Genomic DNA, 20370 nt, shown 5'->3' on the forward strand with positions numbered 1-20370 from the left:
ATATAGTATTAATAAATATGTAAATTTGCTTTAAGATGCCAAATGAGTAGCGGATATGATAGTTTTATTTTTTACAAAGGAAGAATCATTATATTGTCAGAAACATCCGCGTTAAATGTACAAAAAGCACTGTGCAATTTCTCCATCTTAAAACCCTCTTCACGCCAGCCTTTAGGCAGGCAATTGTTCATCTGGAGAAGGATAAACCAGACTGTGATGGCTGGGTTTCAATAAAGCTTGCAATGTGAACAGATGGCTTTGATTAATGCGGAGGCTCCAGACAGGATCTCCCTAGATGCCTCCTATTTCCTAAATGAGACATTTGTGTGCAAATGTATTGTTTGTCAAGTTGTCACCAGTAACTCCAGTAATTAAAGGGAAAGTTCTGTGAATTTAAGAAAAATAAGATAAAATGAAATAAAAATAAAATAAAAAAGGCACAATTTCAGTCTCTCTTGGTTTGTCCCTCACTCAGGTTGTAAACTAATTAAGACTGATTTCCTTTGCTTTCTCCAAGATGTTGTACTAACTAATCCTCCTCTCCTCTCCTCCCGTCTCCTATCCTCTCCTCTCCTGTCGTAACTCTAATCCCTACTCTGTGATTTAGTGGTGCCCTGTCATTCCATGATATACTGTATGACACACACTTTTTCCTAGCACCTTGACTGAACCTGAGTGATCCTCATTACGTATTCATGTTTGACAGAGACGGAGAGAAAGAACGAGAGCTAAAGACAAAAAGCGTAACCACGACAATAAGACATGTCCAAGGAAAAATGCAGTCCACTGGTTTGGAAAAAAATGATGAAAAATGAACAAAATGATTAAAAATATGCAAAAAAAGTTTATATATATATATATATATATATGTTCTTAAAAACATGACTTAAGGCCCAGATGTTCTTGTTTAACAGTTCACGAATCTCATATTTTCTCAAATTCTTCTTCCTGGTCTGCATCTGAGGGCTTCGGAAGTCAAACAATGTGATATCCATGGGCTTATCCTACTCAGTATTAATTCACAGAGACGGCACAGAGTATCAGAAAACAGGAAAGATTCCTAGGTTGTTGTCATTCATCATTAAAATATAACCATATTTAAGATGAACGCTTGTCTCACTATGTCATTTAATGCAGATGTACATATGGCAAGTCAGTAAACAGAATCATGGAATTCCAATTTCGGATACAACAACTCTATCAAATGACCATTTAATAGGATCACTTACAGTACATTCAATTATACAATGCTACACAATGCCAAACACTCAGGTGTGTGTGTCTGTGTGTGTGTGTGTGTGTGTGTGTGTGTGTGTGTGTGTGTGTGTGTTTGTGTGTGTGTGTGTGTGTTGTGGCTCTGAGGACTACTCACATAAATGAAATAAAATAAATGACAGTGAAGAAAATGTAAATATCACAGTATATATAAAATCATATAAAACAGTTATGAGAAGGTTTCTAAATAAAGATTGCACTTTATGCTATAACAATACTCCATTAAAGTCCAAAAAACAACTGATAAAATTTAAGATTATGAAAACAGTAATAAATAAATAATAAATAAATAATAACAAATCAGTTACTCCTGGAGCTGACATTTAAAGTAACTGGAATTAGCAGCTGCTTTTAACAGATGTAGCAAAATTAGTTTCTTTTCTGTTCTAACTCCTTCACACAAGGTGGTTCTAATCGCTAATCATACACATCATTTAATACACTGATAAGTCAAGGAATTAGGACACATTTTTAATTATCAGAATACGAGAATGAGGAATAAAAGTAAAACAGTCTTACACAAAGCAAATATCCTAAAACCTTATTGCCATATAAAAGATTGGCAGAAGCACTTGGCATGTAGTGGGCCTTAGGAGTTTATCACAGTAATTAGCTCTGAGCGAACACAAGTCAAGAGACAGCAGTAAAACATGTCACATGTCAGATGTTTCTATTGCATTCATTTGTCGGCTGATTCAGTGGTTTGTGGATGGTGATTTATTCATGAGTGTGTTTACATGTGAAATGATGCGTATCAATGCATAAGTGTATTACAAATACCTTGAACAGGGTAATTAAGACACAATATATCATCATTAGTTGGGACACTGTGATGTTGGCTTCTTTATGATCTGCTTTTGGTGCTTTGATTTCTATGAACGTCGCTTCCATGGTAATATAAAAAATGCGGAAATATTCATCATTGCTGTATGAAGATTCATAACATTAACACATTATTTCAAATAACACCTTCACAGGAATATGAGTTTATATCAGGAATATTGTGTGCATTTAAACACACCCGCGCTGCAGTTAGAGGTAGCTTCCCTAAACTAAATGCAGATAAATTGACACTCACAGTATCTACTCTGCTTATGATTCTAAACAAAACTACATCACTTTAACTATCCTTATTTGCCCTCTCAGGTGTTTGTGAAGCACATCTACAGGAAGTAGCTGACATCAACTGAGGGCTACTTTGCCATAATAATCAAACAAAATGGGACAAAATGAACCATGTCTCAGGAGAGAACAGTGAGGACTACACTCCCCTTGGTCTTCTTGAGGATGTCCACAGCTTCTGCGTGGGTCACACCCTCCAGGCAGTGTCCATTCACTGCAATGATCTGATCTCCACGTTTCAGCCTGCCGTCTTCTATGGCCGCCCCCTGCAGAGCACAAAGACACGTGTATCACCACGATCACCAGATCAAAAACTGTTCACACCGACTCAACGACACATATGAGAGTTGTAGATAGAAGATAACAACAGAATACTGCAATATGTGACAAATAATGTCAGTGCCAACAGCTGTCAGATTAAAATAAAATGCTTGACTATATAAGTTTAATATGTAACTTAGACGATCCTTCCTAGATATTTAATAAGATAATCATATAGCCTTATCGCAGTTGTATTAGAGGTGAAATAACTCATCTTACAACATTCTTTTTGCAGGTTAAAAGAGACTAAGGAGACTAAGTTCTACTATTATTATTTGTAGGAGCCAAAATATGATTTTGCTTATGTTTATATTTGCTTGGGCTGCACGTATTGCGTCACTTCCGCTGATTGACACGTGGGTGTGGTTTCCCCTTATTTTACCTGCTCACTTGGGTGGCGGCGGGAGATTTGGACAAAGGGATTTGGTAGAGCTCCGATATATTTTCTGTTGACCTTCACCATCGTCATCATTATCACTATCGTCTTTTCATCACTTTATTCTCACAGTCGGATCACATCAGGTTTTATATTGTTGAGGAACAGCTGCTTTTCAGTCCTTTTTGATTTTTTCATTCAATAAACTTCAGTAAAAAGCAGTAGTAATAGCCACAATTGCTATATTGTCATAGTACATCCGTTGTTTCAAACCTTAAGCCCTTGGCAGTTTATGACTTGAAAGTGTCAGTGTAACTGAACACAAAGCAGTGCTGAGATTAGATTTCTGAACCAGGATCCCCATGAAAGATTTCTCCCTGGAGGACGTTCTCTCACCTTGTTGAAGACAGTTTTGATGTAGATCGGCAGGTCTCCGTGAGGGCTGCCGAACCCTCCTACGATGCTGAAACCCAGGCCTGAGGAGCCTCTCTCCAGAGTGATGGTCTTATACATGCGAGCACTGTGGGAATAGAATGCAAAACAATGGAGGTGTGTTGCTCTGCGTGTTGCACCAGCTCCACACTGCAAATTTGCTGTGTGTTTGTGTGAATGTATGTGAAGTATCTCATCTCACTAGGGCAGACAACATGTGAGGAAAGACAGGTGAATTTCTAATGTGCTGTGTGGTTAAATGTGACGAATCCCAGAATTATTTTTGACACCTTTTCAGAGCGAGACTGCAATACTCGAGGCACAGTTTCACAACCTCAGGGTTGAGACCTCTATTGGGTTGACTGTTTTGCACAAAGGGTTGCAGCAGACTTAAGACTGATATAATGATGCCTCCTGAATGACATTAACATGCCAGTTACCAGATCAGATTCTAGAGTTTTATAGTATTTTCAAATGTATTATTCAGTTCGATAAGCTGCCAAAAACCCTTAAGTGAAATAGAAATGTGAAATTACCTGAAAACAATCAATTGAAAACAAACCAAAACACAGAATATAAAAACACTTCAGCTCATTCTGACCAAAAGCACATTCATCCCAATGCTTCTCACGCAGTGGCTGCACTTCCTCACTATTGTCAAGGGAACCGGGGGGTTTGCCTTTGTCCTTATTCAGTGAATAAACCAGGAGGGAGCCAAAGTAAGATCATAAAGCACAACAGCAGGAGACTGACAGCAAACTGATTATTACCAGAGGTTGTTGTGAAAACAGGGCAGGCTGCTGGGTTGGCCTGATGACCGGGCATGGACACTGTGGTCCTGTGTGCTGCACCCACCAGAACCTGCTGCGACCTAGATACACGAGAGATAGACATGACAAAAGAATGTGTAAATATGGAGATAAACATATTTTTTTTTAGAAACTCAATAAGCAATGAAATAGTTGGACAATAGTATGATATTCTATTGCTGCAATAACCTGGTCATTCCTGTCCTACCTGTCCTAATGTTAATACAGTGGGAGTAATTATAAAACATAAAAACTTTAGATTTTTTTTTAACACACAATGCACTTGTCAAGAACAACTGACACCCGGTTCCTCACAATCTTCCCAGAAGCTTATTAACATGGAAACAAACATTTTAAAATCAGTGTCAGACACACAATTGTCTTGAAATTACAGTATAGTGTTCACAAACAAAATACTGATAATGAGGCGACAGCTGAAACTATACACTATCTCATTTCAGCTCCTTGTTAAAAACTTGATGTTTGAGTTGTATGCCTATAAAATGACGTCTCTGTGACTTTGACAAAAGTGGAAATGACCGAGAGGAAGCAGTTTATGGTCACATGGCAACATTGAACTTGCTGATGTTATCGCACAGTAACGTAGCGCCGCACAGGCTTTATAGATGAACAGCTGCATTTCTCACTGCGACATTACCTGCAGACTGATGGTTCCGGTGGCGTTCTTCAGGAGGACTCCGGCGTGGACATGAGTCATTCCCTCCGTGGACACATCATTGATACTGAGAATCTTGTCTCCTGTCTAATGGACACACAAAAACACAAACTTCTACTTCTATACTTATGAGGAAACTGTATTGAGTTAAAGTAACTCCATGGAAGTTTATTCTAACCATAATCTATAACCACTATATGCCTACCTCAAGATTTACCCTAAGCTTAATCTAGCATTTTTTACTTCTAGGATGTTTTTCATGAAGTGCCCTGTTGTCTTTTCTGTTTTTCCTTTGTTGTTTGGGTCTTTTAAGAGGCAATTTGTCAGAATCTGCTGTTGGCATGTTTCAATATATACCATATTTATTTATGATTTTTGAATCCATGTAGCTGGGCTCAGTTTAATATTGCAACTCCTATACATGGCATATAAAATGCATTTTTAAACCAAGACAAAGACAGGTTTGCCTAAATGTTGGTATTTATCCCAATAAATATACATCACACCTGAGAGGGTGTGAGGCTTTACCTCATTTTTGTCAAACCAAACCTAACCTAAGCTAACCTTACCTAACCTAAGCTAACCTAACCTCGTCATAATTTTACATTTAACCCTAAAGCCAAGTCTTAACCTTAAAATAATTAGTCAAACTGTGATGAAACCATAATATACACTGTATACACAGACACATATAGATGGGCACTACCCACCTGTAATTGCTGTGTTTTGGCAGCCAGTCCATTGGTATCCATGGTAGCAATAAAAAGAGGTACGTTGCCATGGGGACTGCCCACTCCTCCTGCTACACAGATGCCCAGGCAGTCACATGGACCCTGTCGTGATAACACACACATTATAGATTCTGTTAGACAATAACAGTGAATCACATGGGACACACACACACACACGCACGCACACGCGCACGCGCGCACACACACACACACACACAAACACACACATATATATGAGAACAAAAGCTCTAAGGGGTCACAACCAAATTCTAATTAACTGAGAATACACATCTACATATGCAATTTCTCCAAGACACTATGGGGTACTAAAGTGAAACATCGCATGTTAAAATTTTTAATAAACACAATTACAAGATTTTATGCACTACCTTTTGTATTATGACTTTTCTGATGTTAGGGAAGTCTTGAATTGCTGTGGGAGGAGAAAGACATACATGTTTGCACAATCAACTCACATCATATTTTTTCCACTCAGTAAATTGTTGACCATTTGAAAGATAAGACTTTATGATTTTAATCTAAATAACAAGCAGGATGTATTCCTTTTGCTTTGAAACAATACTCTTGAACATGAATTGCCACTCACTACAGCTCCCTGTTTTGTTATCTGTCTCCCTCTGGTGGCCGAGGGCAGCGTCACATCCACGTGATGGGGTCAGGGTGGAACAGTCAGAGTCTTCGCTCTGGATAAAACACAACTTAAAGTACTCCTAGGTTCACAAAGCACTATTGTTAAAATTGTGCATTAAAGTAATAGTTGAACTGCAGAGTACGTTAAAATTAGTGAGTTAATTTAACAGAGTTTGGACTCTATGAATACATTGCAAATCATACCTAAATCACATCAGGTTAATTCAACATCTGATTTTTTTTTTGTTTTCTTTCCTGTCACTGGTTTGACAAAGACAACCAAGAGAAACAGTTTACCTGGCTCCCGTGTGAGTACTGCACCCCAGCTTTGAAACGAGCCACCTCAAGGTGCACCACTCCACTGCAACTCTGAGAGCAAGGTGACACATGATGAATCCATAAAGACATTTATAACCCACTTCTAATTCGTTTATAGCCTTTTCTGTATGTGTAAGTGGGAATGTGTCAGACCTGTAGGAGCTTCTGTGCATGTTCCTGTGACGCTGCACGGACATCCTCTCCATTGATTGACAGAATCTGGTCACCTAGCAACAATCTGCCATCTGAATCTGCTACGCCTCCTCTGATGATATCTGACACAAAGATGCCCGTGTCATTGCTGTTGGAAGAAAACAGAGGTCAAAAACTGCGTCGGTTCCACGCTCATAAAATAAATGATGTGAGCCGTAAGCCTGCTGCTTTGCATAACGTCACACTTGTTTGTGCAGATACATGAACCTGCATGAATATCTGCATCTTAACTCTTTAGAAATAATGTGTCCTCTGTGCAGTGTGACAGTGATGGCCTGGCTGTATAACCTTTATGCTGATTATTGGATGCTGTAAGGGTGTGTGATTTCATTACAGTATGTGTCTGTCACCTCGTTTTAACAATAATGATCCCTGTTGCTGCACAGCCCCTGACCTCTAACTTGGTAAAGGCCTCGCAGCTCGAGAGCAGTCAAGTTTAACTTTACACTATTGCCATTACCAAAGAGTTGAGTGCTTAACAAAAGACTTGAACTGACTTCAAGTATGGTTCAAATTTGTTTTTCTCTCTTAAATGGTCAATTAATGAAAGAGCGGTACTATATTTATGAAAGTAAATGATACCAAGTGATGCTACATCAACAAGACAAACAACCTTGAATAGAGACACAGAGGTTCAAAGTTATTTTTGATCATAGATAGATAGATAAATAATAATAAATAAACAATAATAATTTAATTAATCCACATAAGATGGCCTCCATCTTACATTGCATGCATCTGTCCACAACAGTGAGTCCAGACTCTTTTTACATTAGTGGGAAGACTGTGGTTAAGTTCAACTCACACACTCAACCTACAAATGTGGGTTAGGTCTGGAAAGGCCATAGTGAACCAGACTTGCTTCAAGAGGTTTTATTAATAGGTATATATAAAAATGACATCGATTAGCCTTTAACCAACCAATTGACAGAAGATGGGCGTTTTCTTTTTCACTCCAACATGATCATGAACCATTCCTGCTCAAGTCCATTTGATATTGGGTTGGCTGACAAAAATTCCACCAATAAAGACATTGCCTCCTTCTGGAAACTGCAGAGTTCAACTAATTCACCAACTAATGTCAACTTACTGACAAAAAGCAGATTCTGAGTGAATCTGAGGTCAGAAATAGACCACGCATTTGCTGAGTCATTTCCTTGCATAGTGGAATGATTAAATAAATGCATGGCCCACTTTATTTCCCACTTATTTCTCATCTTCACAAGGTGCAAGAGTTGACAGGTGTTGTGTTTCCAGTATAATTCAGAATAGAGTGCTGCTTGTTGATGTCATCATCAACCTCCTCCACTGGTTTGACTTACAGTTGCCAGGCATATCCTCATTAATGTTAAGCTCCTAAAGCTGACCTAGATCCTGTTTTTTCTCATCATCAGGGCTCTGAAACTGAAACTGAAACTTCTGACGATTATTTATTCATTCACACGTATGTAAAGTTATAGTTGGCTTTGCGACACCTAGGTTTTGAACTACAACGTCCCATGTCTAATCTAACCTTTAGTTACAGTACATTTGGCCAGGCATGTATTCCTGCTGTGAATAAAACAAGGTTTCTCATTTGTCAAAGAGCATCACGACCGTACCTCTTTCCCACGGTGGTGAGCCCCAGCCCCTCTCCAGGACGAGGTCTGAGCTCCACACTGAAGACGTCCCACAGGTCCTCCTCCCTGTAGGTCTCCTGGTGCCTGAAGACACACAGGCGAACACGCCGGGTGGTGAGCCGCAGCACGCCAATAGCCTCATCGTGAGTGGCCTGCCGCAGGTCTATTCCATTGACCTGGGAGGAGGTGAGAAATCACACACAGCAGAAAGCAATGACAAGGAGTTCTTTGGCGTGGTTAACAGCTGTGCTGAGGGCGATAGCATCAGCCTACAAGCATGTTATTGCTTTGAGTCATTGATTTTTTTTTCTTCTTCCTGATGATGTGCATGATTTGTCTTGTGCATGCAGATTTTGTTGCTTTTGTCATCATTTTAGCATTTCATTGTCTTAAGCTTGTATTTCTGAACCTGCCACTTGATTGGTTTCAGAAAATCTTGACAGTTTAAAATTGGTTGACACATTGGTTGTCAATATGAATAAAGAAATGAGATTTCCAAGGTTTTATATAAATATTTGATATGCATTCAGTTTTTAAGTCTTACTTTTAATTTTGATCGCCAAAATTAAATAACAAATTGTAAAATATGATGCGACAAAATAAGCAGACAAATAAAATGTTTTCTTTTAGTCATGTGCCCACAAAAATAGTTCTGTGTTGCTGGGTTGAAAAAAACAGGAAACAAGATAGAGAAATACTATTAGAGTTGCATTATTTTTTTATGACATAACAATAAAAAGTTAGTGTTTTCCCCATAATACCTCTAATATCTGGTCTCCAGCCTGCAATCTTCCGTCTCTCTGTGCTGCTCCTCCATCATTTACTTCATGGATTACTACTGCCCCCTAGTGGAAAAATCAGAAAACACTCATTATTACAGGGACCTACAGTACAATCAAGCTAAGCCCAATCAGCCTTGTTATACTTTATATTTCAAAACACTACGCACTTCAATGCTTTATACTACCAGATAAAAGGTTGGATGAAATACTGAAAATATGATAAAATAACAAATAAATAAATGAGTGATTGATAAAATTATGAGTTTGATCTTTGGCTAGGCTTTCCATTAACAAAAATAGCAAATGTCCCTTTTAGTGTTAAAATAATGTTAATGTCAGATTAGGTTGGTTGATCATACCAGCAGAGTGTCACATCCTCCTACAATGCTGAGGCCCAGGCCTACATTTCCTTTACAGATCTCCATCATGGTTTCCCTGCCAGCGACGACTGGGCAGTTCAGGGGGTCAGAAGTTGTGGGTGCAGATCCTAGCCAATCAGACCGACCTGCGGGAGAGGTCTGCATGGTATTTAGGGATGAAGAGTAGGAGGAGGAAACAGGGAGGGTTAGGGAGGATGCAGGAGCAGCAGAGCAGGGATAGGAATGAGACGTAGGGAGAGGTAGAGTGGAAGAGGAGGAGAGCTGCTTGGAACGGCTGATGGAGAGCTTGACAGTGACCCGGTGTTTGAGGATCAAACAGGACACCTGAATACGGAGACAAGAGGCGAGTCATAAATCATTAAATCAGGATGACCTTGAAATGCATATTAGTGTGTGTGTGTGTGTGTGTGTGTGTGTGTGTGTGTGTGTGTGTGTGTGTTTGTACCTTGTCCACTGACACACCGGCCACATGTTCATCACCCACTGCTATGATTCTGTCTCCAGGCTTTATTCTGCCGTCCTGCACACAGACAGAAACATCAAGAAAAAGTGGAAATGAAGCAAAATTTATGAAAGTGTAGGAAGTTAGATTAAAAATCAAACACACACTAAGTACATTGAGGTAGTTTACTTGAGAATGTCTATTTTATGCTACTTTATACTTCTACTCAGAGGCAAATACTGTACTTTTTACTTACTAGATTTTACAGATATAGTTACTGATTATTTGCAAGATCAAGATCTTTCATATAAAACATATGACCAACTTTTAAAATACGATGCATTGTTGTAGATTAAACTACCTAACAACAGATAAAATAGCTCATATTAGCTTCACCTTAACTGGCTAAAACAGTAAAAAAGCTGTTTACACCATAAGTAATAATAATACAATAACATTATGTAATACTCTGACAGTGACTATGCTTTTGCCTATAGAATACTTCTGTCACTTCTACCACCACTGATAAAAAGTATGTAGTTGACAAAGTAACGTTAATTACACGCACATTTAAATAAGAGACGAACAAATGATACTGAAATGGTTGAGATATCATATGCAGGCTATGTCATGAAATTTAATCCTTATAAAAGCCAACATATTCATGGTGAAGAAGACATAGCTAACTGTGGTAATGCTACTGATGATGCCACACCTTACTAGCAGTGCCGTGCTGGATCAGTGACCTGACGACCACTCCATCCTTAGAGTCAACCTCTACCAGGCAGAGGCCGAGACCTACATGATCCTATAGGGAGACGTGACAAAGAAAGCAGACAACAAGCTATAACTGTCAAGTCTTACCAAAAATTACTGAAGCTAACAGCAGCCTTGTATAAAGACTACAATACAATAAGATCCTGTTACAACTCAACCGGTTGCTTGAACTGTGCCGCTGGAGGTTAATGCCAAGATGTGCTGAAGGTATTGTACCTGCGGTAGGATGATTTGGTGGATGTCTGTGGATAATCCTCCATGCTCTGCTGAGTCTCTCCTGGAGTCGACTGTGTCCTCACACTCTGTTCTGGATCCCTGAGCCTTTTGACTCAGAGCTGCCTTATTCCTAGTAAAACAACACGGGAACCTGTCATTATCCTCAAGCTGGTCAACACCTACATCCAGTTTAGTAAAAAATGTGGGAAAAAAATGGCCACAAGGAAAATCACTGCATATTACCTGATGAGAATGATCTTGACTTTAGACGGAGCGTTATTAATGATGGTGGAGGCATTTTGGTGACTGCGACCGTACAAGATCTGGCCGTTGATCTAGAGGAAAAATAACAATCTTTTCTTGGTCCCACCCATATCCACATTAATCTGCTTTTATGACATCTTCATCTCTCTCCCCCTCCTCCTCTCCCCCTCCTCCTCTCACCTTGTCCTCTCCCTCGATTTTCCTCCTCATCTCTATCTCATCTCTATCTATTCTTGCTCATTGCAAGAATCCACCTCAAGACCAACCATTCTTCAAATGGTAATTTGTCTGATAAATCTACTGTGCAGGTACTCAGTGCTCTCTACTCATCCATGCCTTCTACCCACCACCCACTGCTCTCCTTTTGCTGCTCTCAATTTTGACTCTGGTATTTTGTCTCTCTCCAGGACTCCAACCTTTCCTGGCCCTTCTTTTACTTCTCCCATTCACTCTCTTCCTTACCTCCAATAGCTCGTCTCCAACCTGTATCCTCCCATCTAAACCAGCAGGACCTTCAGGGTCTATATCCGCCACATAGACACTCATGCGGGCCCTAGAGCCATCCTTGTCCCCCGAGAGACTGATTCCCAGGCCGTGAGCCGCAGGATCCTTCTCCAGCTCAATCATATGAAGCTTCCCAGACAGGCTGCCATAGCGCTGAAGCATCTTTTCTAGGAGTTAACAAACAAGAGGCTGTTAGGAAGAGGATATGATGGGTACCCTAGAGGAGCTTGTGTGTGTGTGTGTGCGTGTGTGTTGCAGCAAACTGTCTGGAAGGGATGATGTCCGTCATGTTGATGGAAAGGTGAAGGATGACTGTGTTTTTCTATAATGCACATATATAGTACGACTATATGGTTTGTGTGTGCATGCTTGTGCCACAAATAATGTGTGTGTTTGTGGGAGTAGTTGTGCATAAGTGCATGTCTATATTTGTGTGTTATATTGTTGCATATGCACCCAAACATTTGAATGATTTGAATGATGATGAACAATGCAGTTTTCAAAGTCTGAAGAGAAATTGGTTTTGCAAATGTTTTATGAAGAAGGAAACAAAGTGTGTTCAACACATTTGTTAGACCTCAAGGATACACCCAATGCCTTTTGATGAGTAACACTGAATACAAACAAAACTTTGTTTACAAGAGAACTCCTCAACGCACCTTTCATTAGTGCAGTGAGCAAGAATGGATAAAACTTGAATAACCGTTTTTTTGTTTTGTGCCAAAGAAGAAGCTAAAAGTCTCAGTTATCATCTGAAAACATTCATAAAAATGAAAGTTACTCTCCCAGAACATACTTTATAGGAAGAAGGTTTTATCAGCTTTTGTGTTCTTGGCCAAAAATGCATGCACATTGAAGTCTGGACCTAGGCAACTGGCTTCACATGTGAATAGCATGGAAATAATTTGCTCATATGGCTCTTGGTGACTTTCAAATAAGGACCCTTTAAATAGTGATAATAAAATGTGTGACTCATGACATTTTATCATTGAATTACTGTTTGTACGTTTCTTGCTCTGCATAGCACTAAGTCATTCTGGGTCAGAGGGCATCACGTGACCTGCACTGTGTGACTGTGACCACTGTGTTAAAATCACCACACAGTTCCTATTCCTGAGGGTGTTGGTGGATCCCTGTGTGACGTCTTTATGATGCAGACTTACTCCTGCCAGTGTCGCCCTCATCCTCAGCTGCTGCTGTGATTGGTGTTGTTACAATTATGGGGCTTCTCCGATCCTTTCTATCTGATGCTGGCGAAGGTACCTTGGGAGAAGTTTTGCATTATTGAACAGGCAGAGTTGGAGACGCCTCAGGGGTCCTTCAGGCATGAGTTGGACTACCCCTGAGGCTTGTTCAGTGTGCTTGATGTAGTAGTGGGAAAAACTGACGAACAGAATGAATTAATGAACACAGTTTTAATGTCAGCTAAAAATAACATGAAAGATGACCAGAATCATGCATTATTTTGCAACCAACTTACAAGTGCATGGAAAAATAACTTCAAAAGAATGCACTGTCTATTTAGAGAGTTACGCATCTCCATCAAAGAGAAAAACAAAGGGCTTAAACAAACAAGGTAGCTGCAAGGGACTTTGAACTACAAGGGTTCTATCTACAAATATGCACGTTAATTAAGTTTTTGGAAGTTGGCTTAGTGCAAATGCTAATGCAAGGCTGCTTTTTAAGATCCTGCATACCCATGATAACACACATACATGCACAAACAATGTACCAACCTTAAAGGGGGTGGGAGTGAAGGGGTTTGTAGGGGAGAGACTAAGGAATAGACCACTGAGAGACTCTGCTTCCTACGATCACGAGGGGAAACACAGATATAGTCCTCCATGCATCATCACCAAAATACAAATCTAGCTCTCAAAAAACCCTTTAAAGCTCCTTCATTCTTTGTGGAATACCATGTAGGCGTTAATGACTCAACACTATATATATGTGTATATATATATATATATAATTTAGTGTATATATAATGTTCTCTATACACTAGAGCAGTAAAACATCAGTAACAGAAACAGGGAAAATGACTTCTCAGCTTGTCATGTGTTCCAATGAGGTCTAAAGTACAGGTCATGAACTTTAAAACAGAAAAGAAGTAGCTACTTCTTTTTGACTCTGTAGGCCAGTTTACAGTTTATATTTAAGTGTATATCAATATCTATACCAGAAAAGTAGTGAAAAACTATCAATAGATCAATGCTGGTGAGTGTTACCTTGCTGCTGTTTGAGTTGGACTGTGGTGTTGGAGTCAGTCTTTCATGGTTGGTGAGCATAGGAGACTGTGGGCGAAACACAAAATGCAGAGTAGGCAGATGACTATTATCTATATGACTGTGGAACATGGATGCTTCAAATACGGCACCCCATATGATAAGTTATATGATACCAGATAAATTTTCAGACAAAGATAATTTTGTTCAGTATGCTCTGTGTCCAGAGGATATCATATTGTAATGCTACAAACTCCCACGCACAGCACTGCTGAAACTTCTGATGGAGTTGTCCAATAGAATATACACTGCACCCTCTCTTTGCAGATGCTGAGTATTGAGATTCAGTGTGCAAGAATCTCGGGGGCCCCAAGAGGCTCAAATGCTACACAATGTAATGTATGCATAACGTACCTGCATATACACTGCAAAATGCAATCCAAGCCAGTAGAAATGTGTCTTTTTTTGTTTTTTTTTTGGTTTTTTTGGCTATTTTCCAAAATGCAATACCTGAGGTCTGTGTTGTCCGGATTGGACCAGGAAGTCCACAGTATCTCCAGCCCTGCGAATGGCCTCCACTGCCTGCTCATGGCTGGCATCTCTTAAGTCCACACCACACACCTTGGCCAAGTCAACACACACAGCAGTTATTGGACATGACATTATTGGATATGTGTCTAATAGGCTTTTGCAATAAGGGTAAAATCTTCCACAGTTATGTGAATGAAATTAAGAACCTGTTAATAGAAATAAAATGAAATAAAAATGTTGTTTTAGGCTAATCACTGAAACCTGTAAAATCAAGGAATTGCAATATGTCAAACCTGTAAATCCCAGATTGCTTTAAAGCAGTCCAGTTCATTCCTTTGCAACATAGTCTGCAATAATTCAACCAAATACACCAAAAAAAAAGGCTACTTTTGTACACGCAATACGGCAAAACCTCAGAGGGTTGGCAATTATTGTATGTTTAAAGATAATTGTCTAGTGGTCTAATAAAATAAGTGGGAATATGTGTCAGTATATACTGTAGATAATTATTTATTTTATGTTTTTTTCTTATTCTACTATTTTCCCATTTTTATTTTCACTTAGTATGCTTGCCTTCAGCAGTGCACACTCACACCTTGTAGTGTTTATTCTGTTTCTTTGTTAGACTTACAAAATGTTCTGTGTGTTGCATGTAGGAGGCTACAACTGCATTTCATTCTGCAATCCTGTATTGTATAATGACAAACTGAACCTTGAACCTTAGACTTAGAGTAGATAATGGATTGGAGTGAATAACATTTTCTTGTTATTTAGAAAACAGAGTTGTTCATTATCATTATCATATTATCATCAAATCATCATCTTTCAATACAAGAGACCACGGACAATACCAGATTACAGCACAGGCGTACAGTGTGTGTGCGCATGCTCATGCAGCAAACACACACAATCCCCTCTCTGCCTCAAGACACTCGTATACACACACACACACACACGCACACACTTGTTTCCTGTAATTTCCAATAAGAGTGTCTCTTTCTCTTGTCTCTGCAACACACACACACACACACACACACACACACACACACACACACAAACACACACACACCTCCAGTATCCTGTCTCCAGTCCGGAGGGTGCCATTATGTGCTGCCGGGCTGTCGGGGCTGATGTGCTTGATGAAGACTCCCCTCATCATCTCTCCACTGCTCAGTCTCCGTCCCATGCCTCTGCCTCCCATTATGCTGATACCCAGGGACTGGCCCGGTGCTCGAGTCAGCTGCACACTGAAACACAAAGCAGGATACAAGGAACATCCACGCATATTGTGGAGCTGAAAATCCTTCTTTCAGTGTGGGTACAGTGACGATGAATTCAAGCCTTCTGTATGCCTGATGAGGAGCTACTTGGTCTGAAACATTACTGCAAAAATGCACAAGAAGCAGAATTAATCCAATAGGTTTGCTATTTTTTTTCATTCTCAGTCTTCCTCTATCCGCTGCTTAGGACTGCGGATAGAGTTTCAGAGATTAAGTCGAAACAATAGAATATTATACCTGCCAGGGAGAGACGCACAAAAGCTGGTCTTTGCATGCAGCGCAGCTTAAGTGATTTATCCAAGCAGGATGCGGTCATAAATGTGTTAAATACAGGTTGGGAAAGTTGTCACTTTTTCTGGGCTTAAGAAATAGGAGCTGGTTGCATGGGCGCTGCGCCGCTCTACTCCTGCTGTGAACATAACCCGAACACACTAGGATTTTGCTAAGCCTTCTCTGGCACAGAGAGGATAAAGGGCATCATGGGCAGAGTTTTGAAAAGAGGCTGAAAATGCAGAATCTGAATAAAATCTAACGACAAGAAAAGACATTGTTACTGGCTACCACCACTGATTCACAAACCTTCTAGGTTGATCCCAAGACACGGTGGTGTGAGGATAGAGCTCGCCATCGCCCTCCTCTTTACCATCCATCTTTATCTCCACCTCCAGCTTTGGTACTTTCCCATCTGCACTAATCGTGTCCTTTTTCTCTTCCACAGTGATTCCATCTTCTTTTCCTGCTCTTTTATTCATGGCAGGTAGAGATTTTGGAATCTGCCAACTGATGGTGAATAAACATGCAAGCAGAAATAAAATGGCATTAATATGTGATGCTGAATGGAAACCTGATACTCCATTGTCTATCCTCTAAATTAGATTTTTTTATATTTTAGTTTGACTAAAAAAAACATGCATAAAGGTTATCTTTACTGCTCAAATAATAATCTGTAACACTGATAAAAAAGTTTTTGACAGATGGAAAATGTACTGTTTAAATCAACTACTACACATTTTATACCAAACATTCTCTTGTTCCAGCTGCTAATGTGTGGATTTGCTGCTTATCTCTGTTTTGTGTCATTGTACAACGAGTGTTGGTTGGTCACAACAAAACATCTGCAGCAGCAGCTTCAGCTCTGGAAAATTGTGACAAGAATTTAAGTAAAAATAATCATTATTCATCACAGCCCTCAATCTGAGAGTTAAATAGCATTGGACTAGATCACACCAGCAGAACTGCTGTAGATAACAAGGTATCTTGGCATTCTTTGTTATTTTTTCAAGTCCTGACACACTATGACACATTGCCAATAGCGAGTTACATTGGTGGGCCTTGAGAAGATACACTGCTTTTGGTGCAAATTGCCCTGAAAATACACATTTTCTGCCAGGGAGGTCACAGTAAAGGAGTGTTAACACACACACAAAGACACACACACATATATATACAGTATCTCTGTATATATATGCTGTATGTGTGTGTGTAGGTGTGCAAGAAAGAGGCAGAGAAGAGGAGAATTTTTCATGAATATGTTTAACGGTAGAGGGCTGTAATAAGCCCATGGAGGTGAGTGATAGTGGTGCTATCTGCGCAGCAGGAGCCTATAGCCAGTTAAGTTACAGAAGAGGGCAGAACAAATGGTTCCACCAGGGCTGAAAGAGAGCGGCCATGAGAGAGGGATAGGACCCAGGCAGGGAGGAGAGGGAAAATGAGGTAAAGAGAAAACGACCAGAGCAAGATGACTGAGGGAGAGAGAGATGAGAGACAGATGTAGACACAAAGAGTCAAGAGAGGAGTCTCGCAGAGAAAGCGACAAAGACAATGTATTGAAAGATAAGAGTGAAGAAAAGGCTGCAGAGAGAAATGGGAGTGAGGGAGGGAGGGGAAAGGCAGAGATACGAAGATGGAGCGAAGGCAGGGACAGACAGAAGCGAAACAATTCATTTTCGCTGACAGTCAGCACTGAGATCCATAAGTGAACAGCTAAATATAACTCAGAGATTCAACATTCACAGAAGCTTTTGCTTTTTTACCACAGAGAAGAATGGAGAGGAGAAAATACGGACTGGAAGAGATGCTGAGCTGGTTGCAAACTGAAACACATTGTTTCCCCGTGGATACGGTTAATTAAAGTATCAGATAAAAACTCAGATCATTAGTGTGACTTAATCTGCTGAAATGTGTGATGTGTTACAGTAATAATATCCTGGCTGCTATAAAAATCAAAAGCCTAGCTTAACACATTAAAGAACTCAGAACGTAAAGCTTCATACTCTGAATCCTTTGCCACAAACATATCAACATGTAATAAAGCCAGAGCCTTGAAGTCTAATAAACCCTGAGACAGCTTTATCTTGCACTCTGGGGCCTGAGTAAGGATTAGGTGACCATAAATAATGGGCTGATAACTCTGGATCTTACGTTACCTTGGGTCTGGGGCGATGGTGGGAACTATGGCTGGGCCCTTGAATGGAGCTTTGAACGAAGCAGAGGCTCTAACTGTGACTGCTGGATCTGGAGCTGCAGCTTTAAATTTGACTGAGGCAGAGGGTTTGAGGGCGGTTGGAGCTGGAGTCAGAGCCGGAGCTCTGACTGGACCGGGGGATCTGGCTGGGGCCGATGCAGGTTCTGGAGAAGGTGTTGTTGGGGTGGGTGAGGAGGAAGCGCTGTCTGCTGAGATGGATGCCAGAGGGGGCAAACACAGACGCGTACGGTGCTCATCCACCTGATGGGCTGGGACGTAGCTTATACTGAGGGTAAGGGAATGTGGGAAAAGAAATGCGGAGGGTGGGGTGAAAAGATGTGAAATATTAATGAGACTTAAGTTTTCTCATTAGCGCGTTTTCACAGCTCCACATTCATTTTCACTTTCAGCACTAAACAAGGACTAATAGGATGACAAGGAACGAGACAAATGACATGGCACTTAGTAAATGGTTTCTATATATGACAGACGGATGATAGAGAATAATGGAATATTATGATTTAAAGGAATAGTTTGACATTTTGGAAAACACTTATATTCATGTTCCTTATCAAGAGTTAGATAAAAACCATTCAGGCCATGTACTATATGTACAGTGAATATGAAGCTAAAGCCAGCATTTCTGTCGGATTATAACAGACAGTTTCTTGACCGGGCACAGTGACTTCTTGTTGTCACCATGAGGCTGAGTGAGAGTGGTAGGCTATACTCTAACTCTTGGTAAGAAAGCAGATGAGCAGATTTCCCATAATGCTGAACTGTTGCTTTAAGCTCTATCTGTTCATCTGTTTGTTAGTTAGGTGTAACCTAACTTCACCTGTAAGTCGCTTTGGATAAAAGCATCTGCAAAATGAGTAAATGTAAATTAAACATTAAACAGTCCTTCACCATAATAACCATGCACCACTGAATAAGAGAGGGGAAAGCTGGATCCCTGAAGTGATGTAATTATGTTAACAAGTCGAAAAATCATTAGTAATTGCTTCGCGACTAACAATCAATTTGTTTATTAGTTTACTTGCATTTACCGAGGCTGCTGTTGTCTTACATATCACACCATTTTTTTTAAGTGCTCTAAAATTATAGATGTGCCCCATTCCATCAAGCATTACTTGTAACTTCCATCGGCACATGATGAAAAGAAGTAGAAAGAAAATGGGTGACAGAATGTGTATTTTAATGTCATTACAATAGATGCATTCCTGATTCAAGACATTTCTATTCTCTGAAGCATCTCTGAAACATTTAAAACGAAAAAATGTGTTTGGAATAGGCCCCTCATCTAAGTTATGGATGTCATTTAACTTAAGTGTCAAGGACATCATTAAAGCCCGCCCCCTCCCACTTCCATTCTTGTGTGAAGCTACCAGTAGACATGCTGTTTGAATCCGCTGAAAGAGCCAATTTCTCTGTTCCACTCATGGTGGCAGATTGAATATGGAGGTCTTCCACGCTAAGCTGTTGTGACTGAGCCATGTGGACAGCCTGTCTTGTCTCAACAGAGGCAGTTTGATAGTGACAAGCCCTCACCCCACTATGTCTGTCTTATTCTGAGGCTGCCAAAGCAACTCATCTGCCTCCACTCTCTGTTAGTTTGTCTGCAGTGCTGTCAGGAGGACGCATTGTGAGCGGGTGAGCATTTCGTGTGTGCGTGCGTGTGCGCATGTGATAGAGGGTGTGCGTGAGTGTTCATCCGCGTGTGTATTGTGTGTACATCTATGAGAGGCTCTTTAAAACTCTCTTTTATTCAGAAGCGCACTGTTCAAGGTGAGATGAGTGATGAATTATTCAGAGATATTTCCCATAGCAGGAAAAAGGTGTTTTTGGAGGTTAGACCATTGAAAGACTGTGTGTGTGTGTGTGTGTGTGTGTGTGTGTGTGTGTGTTAGTGCTTACATGTGTGTGTGCCTGTAAAAGCAAGCAAGAGATGGAGGGATGGGG

The 20370-nt window shown here is 40.2% G+C and overlaps 1 protein-coding gene across 1 annotated transcript in view; it reads right to left on the reverse strand.

Moving 5' to 3' along the window:
- Positions 1 to 1166: 1166 nt before the first annotated feature.
- LOC111664565 (multiple PDZ domain protein) overlaps positions 1167 to 20370 on the reverse strand; it is a 37803-nt gene continuing 18599 nt past the window's right edge. Inside the window, exons 22-45 of the mRNA XM_023419223.2 lie at positions 18371 to 18694; positions 16524 to 16724; positions 15734 to 15911; positions 14644 to 14754; positions 14137 to 14202; positions 13645 to 13716; positions 13072 to 13171; positions 11867 to 12075; positions 11384 to 11475; positions 11141 to 11270; positions 10863 to 10955; positions 10151 to 10225; positions 9685 to 10029; positions 9305 to 9388; positions 8526 to 8719; positions 6865 to 7012; positions 6691 to 6762; positions 6350 to 6473; positions 6132 to 6175; positions 5722 to 5844; positions 4994 to 5098; positions 4297 to 4397; positions 3491 to 3614; positions 1167 to 2663 (exon numbers count right to left, since the gene is read on the reverse strand). Of these exons, the coding sequence (XP_023274991.1) occupies positions 2517 to 2663; positions 3491 to 3614; positions 4297 to 4397; positions 4994 to 5098; positions 5722 to 5844; positions 6132 to 6175; positions 6350 to 6473; positions 6691 to 6762; positions 6865 to 7012; positions 8526 to 8719; positions 9305 to 9388; positions 9685 to 10029; positions 10151 to 10225; positions 10863 to 10955; positions 11141 to 11270; positions 11384 to 11475; positions 11867 to 12075; positions 13072 to 13171; positions 13645 to 13716; positions 14137 to 14202; positions 14644 to 14754; positions 15734 to 15911; positions 16524 to 16724; positions 18371 to 18694 (3262 nt within the window). The 3' untranslated portion in view covers positions 1167 to 2516. The remainder of the gene's footprint in view (positions 2664 to 3490; positions 3615 to 4296; positions 4398 to 4993; positions 5099 to 5721; positions 5845 to 6131; positions 6176 to 6349; positions 6474 to 6690; positions 6763 to 6864; positions 7013 to 8525; positions 8720 to 9304; positions 9389 to 9684; positions 10030 to 10150; positions 10226 to 10862; positions 10956 to 11140; positions 11271 to 11383; positions 11476 to 11866; positions 12076 to 13071; positions 13172 to 13644; positions 13717 to 14136; positions 14203 to 14643; positions 14755 to 15733; positions 15912 to 16523; positions 16725 to 18370; positions 18695 to 20370) is intronic.

This window comes from Seriola lalandi, unplaced genomic scaffold, assembly GCF_002814215.2.
Source record: "Seriola lalandi dorsalis isolate HSWRI2012SDOR001 ecotype SW California unplaced genomic scaffold, Sedor1 jcf7180002054591, whole genome shotgun sequence".
Taxonomy (NCBI): Eukaryota; Metazoa; Chordata; class Actinopteri; order Carangiformes; family Carangidae; genus Seriola; species Seriola lalandi.